Below are 3538 nucleotides of genomic sequence, written 5' to 3'. Positions count from 1 at the left end.
GCAACAGATGGCTATATGTGACTGATCGAGAAATGGCCACACATTTCATCCAAAAATGAAGAATATTTGAATTTCCACAGCCTCCAGAGCACCACTTTGATTTGAACTCGAAATATGAATATAGTAAAAGGGTCTACATATAATTTGAAAGTATTTTGCAGGACAAAAACAACAATGTTATTCTCGAATCTTAATCTATAGTCGTCAATTAAATTTTCAGAATGTTAACTGTTCATATAATTGTGCACCCTGCAATTGTGAATGAGAAAACGACACATGTCCACTCCGGTTAGAAAAAACGCAGTAGTTCCACTAGTATGGGTACCGACCCAACGCCGCTCCGCCTTTATAAGTACCGACACTTCGCCATTGGCTTCTTCACCCAGGGAAAACCGGTCTGGTCGCCTCTTCCTCGTGAACTATTCCCCACTGTCACTGCTGGGCACCACTCTCACGCAGCGGGAGGCGCGTGTCGTGAGCACACGTGTGGTTGTTTGCGTGCGCCATGGCGAACCAGGACGTGGTGCTCCGCCCGGACATGGGCGGCATAGCGGCGGCCGCGGCCATGCCGGGCTCCTCCAGCCGCGCGATCTTCGCGTGCCGCGGCGCCGCGTCCTCCTCCCTGCGGCGCCGCTCCGCCGTCGACGACGAGTTCCGCGCCGGGTCACCCTGCGCCACAAGCTGGGTCGTCCAGGCCATGCGGGCTTCTTCGCCGGCCCGCTCCGCAGCCGTCGACGAGTACGCCGCGTGGACGGTGAGTTTGGCGGCTGGTTTGGTGAGGCGCGCGTGCCCACGCATTGCTGTGAGAGCGCGCCGGCCGGGCTGTTTTCCGTCCATTCTGATGATTGATCTGCGTTTCTTTTTTCCTTGGTTGGCGCGCGCAGAGGAAGCACCCGTCGGCCCTTGCTAGCTTCGAGCAGATCGCGGCGGCCGCCAAGGGGAAGCAGGTGGTCGTGTTCCTGGACTACGACGGCACGCTCTCGCCCATCGTCGCCGACCCCGACACGGCGGTCATCAGCGGAGAGGTAAGATAAGAGACCGCGATAACCAGCCTGGCTAGCTACTTCAAGCAACGCTCACATCGCCGACCATGCCTTGTCCTTGATGTTCTAGATGCGGGAGGCAGTGCGCGGCGTTGCGAAGCACTTCCCGGCGGCGATCGTCACCGGCCGGTGCGTGGAGAAGGTGTGCAGCTTCGTAGGCCTCTCGGAGCTCTACTACGCGGGCAGCCACGGCATGGACATCAAAGGCCCAGGCTCTAACGTACGCCATCTCTCTCAAGCATCTCTCCGTCGCGCAAGAATCTAACTGGCCATGCATGGCCCATCCCTCTCCAATCATTCGTGCCTGATTCCATCAATTATTCCTCGCCCTATTTGCAGGCGGAGGAGGTGCTCCTGCAACCTGCTCGCGAGTTCCTCCCGGTCATCGCCGAGGTACACGACTTTTGTTAGTTAGTTGAGCCACGAGGAACTTACCAACGGCGCATGTACTGATCTCTCGCTTTTCTTGGTTTTATTTTGGTTTGGGTGCCAGGTCTACGAGGCTCTGGTGGAGAAGACCAAGAGCACGCCGGGGGCCAGGGTGGAAAACAACAAGTTCTGCCTCTCCGTGCACTTCCGGTGCGTGGATGAAAAGGTAACCAGAGAGCTCACCAATCAAATTAATCAGCAACAATCTAGCTAAGTCAAACAAGAAGGTTCTAAGTTAATGAGAGAGATCCTCATCGATCTCAACTGCTCCGATCCCCTCTGCAGAGATGGAGTCCATTGGCCGAGCAAGCCAAGGAGGTGCTCCGGGACTACCCCGATCTCAGCCTCAACGAAGGCAGAAAGGTTGGTTGATTGGCCATGGATCGATCATGGAGTTAATTACTAGCAGCGCTTACTAAATCATGTTATTTAACATTTGCTCACTGAGCCCGTGAATATTGAATCTACTGGGCGTAGGTCCTGGAGATCCGGCCTTCCATCATGTGGGACAAGGGCAAGGCCGTGGAGTTCTTGCTCCAATCCCTGGGTAGGTGCCCCTGCCACCCTGCCCGCTGCGTCGTCTTCGTCCTCGTCGGATAAAATGACGGGTTGCATATAAAATCTGCTGCTGTGCTGTCTCTAGGATTCGACGGACGCAGCGACGTCCTGCCGCTGTACCTCGGGGACGACCGGACTGACGAGGATGCTTTCAAGGTGCACGGATTAAACTAACACACGTCGCGTCCAACTGATTTCATTTGTAGTTTTGTACATATATATGCATGCTAGCTACGAACCTAGTGATTTCATTTGTTTTGGCTGCTTCTTTATCTTCTGATTTTGTTGATGTCAACTAGATGCTGAGAAAGAGAGGTCATGGCCTCGGCATCCTTGTCTCCAAGTGCCCTAGGGAGACCGACGCCTCCTACTCTCTCCAGGACCCCACTGAGGTGTATATACATACATATATCATGACGCAGATCCCTGCTAAGTCTAGTCATCAGTGATTGTAGCTTACATAGTATTAATTTCTCCTTGTTTTCGTCAGGTCATGGAGTTCCTTCACCGCTTGGTGCAGTGGAGGCGCCGGCGTTCGTCATCGTCGGCGATGCGCGCAAGAGTGTAGCACAGTCACAGACTGCCACATCAGCGGCTGCTCCTGGCACTGATTTATCAAGAAGCTTCAGCATGATTAATTAAGTAGTTTGTTAGCTAATTTGGTTATATCATATTCCATGCATGTAATAACCCTCGCCTATATCTAGTTCCCGCTTTTAGTTTACCTTTGTTGCATGGGTTTGGGAGGCACTGCATCTGCAAGTTAAGCTGCCTCTCACCAATTTTTTCTTTCTTTTTTTCTTTCTATGGGTACATTCCCCTGTATGATGACTCATAAGTCCTGGCCATACCAGTAAAATGTAACATATGTAAGAATCATAATGGCCAGATTAATCAACTTGTTTACTTAAGTGCTCCATAAAAAGAGCTGAAGATCAAATGCTACTTCATGTTATCTATTTGTTGCGGAAGATTTTGACTTAGCCGTAGGTGTTAAATTCATATCTTGTTTTTTCGACAAAAAAATTCATATCTTGTAATGGTTCTATGGTAGTTGTCTCTGTTTTGTATTCCACTTGTTAATGACTTTGACCACATCGTCTTGCAACAACTTTAATAAAAATGGTTTGTGTGCATCACACTCATGCAGAGTCTTGGGGTTTCAACTTCCTTTTTGAAAGAAAGAAAAAACATGTTCCTATAATTAAACTAGCGTGATTTTGGCGGAGGGGCGTTTTGGCTCCCGGGAGCATATGCTCCCGGATGAACAATAAATTCCAAACAAATGTAAAACAAATCAGAAAAATCTGAAAGTTTTAATAGATGTCCGTGTTAGTTTCGCAATCATGCTTGACAAATTTCGTGCGAAATGGAGCAGCGGTGTTTTGTCGGTGAAAAAACCCAAATTAGGATGACATTTGGTCTTCAATTTGCTTTTTTTCGCACAAGCGAAAATGTTTAATCTTTTTGTCTCAAAATTTGCAAGTAGCATTTGGATGTGATTAAGA

The 3538-nt window shown here is 49.7% G+C and overlaps 1 protein-coding gene across 1 annotated transcript; it reads left to right on the top strand.

Annotated features, from left to right (window-relative positions):
- Positions 1-393: 393 nt before the first annotated feature.
- LOC123150159 (probable trehalose-phosphate phosphatase 8) lies at positions 394-2970 on the top strand. Its single transcript, XM_044569971.1, has 10 exons — positions 394-754; positions 885-1025; positions 1114-1263; positions 1383-1436; positions 1537-1638; positions 1758-1835; positions 1950-2019; positions 2116-2186; positions 2330-2422; positions 2521-2970. The coding sequence occupies exons 1-10, from the start codon at positions 506-508 to the stop codon at positions 2596-2598; spliced, it is 1086 nt and encodes a 361-aa protein (XP_044425906.1). The 5' UTR covers positions 394-505; the 3' UTR covers positions 2599-2970.
- Positions 2971-3538: the final 568 nt, after the last annotated feature.

Source organism: Triticum aestivum, chromosome 7A (genome assembly GCF_018294505.1).
Source record: "Triticum aestivum cultivar Chinese Spring chromosome 7A, IWGSC CS RefSeq v2.1, whole genome shotgun sequence".
Classification (NCBI taxonomy): Eukaryota; Viridiplantae; Streptophyta; class Magnoliopsida; order Poales; family Poaceae; genus Triticum; species Triticum aestivum.
This window is presented reverse-complemented; position numbering and strand designations above follow the sequence as displayed.

Excerpts from the sequence above, each read along its gene's own strand:
- LOC123150159 (XM_044569971.1), top strand. The coding sequence starts at position 506 with ATGGCGAACCAGGACGTGGTGCTCCGCCCGGACATGGGCGGCATAGCG. Across the intron at positions 2,020-2,115 it reads GTTCTTGCTCCAATCCCTGG|GATTCGACGGACGCAGCGAC; the intron begins GTAGGTGCCCCT and ends TGCTGTCTCTAG. Across the intron at positions 2,423-2,520 it reads CTCTCCAGGACCCCACTGAG|GTCATGGAGTTCCTTCACCG; the intron begins GTGTATATACAT and ends TGTTTTCGTCAG.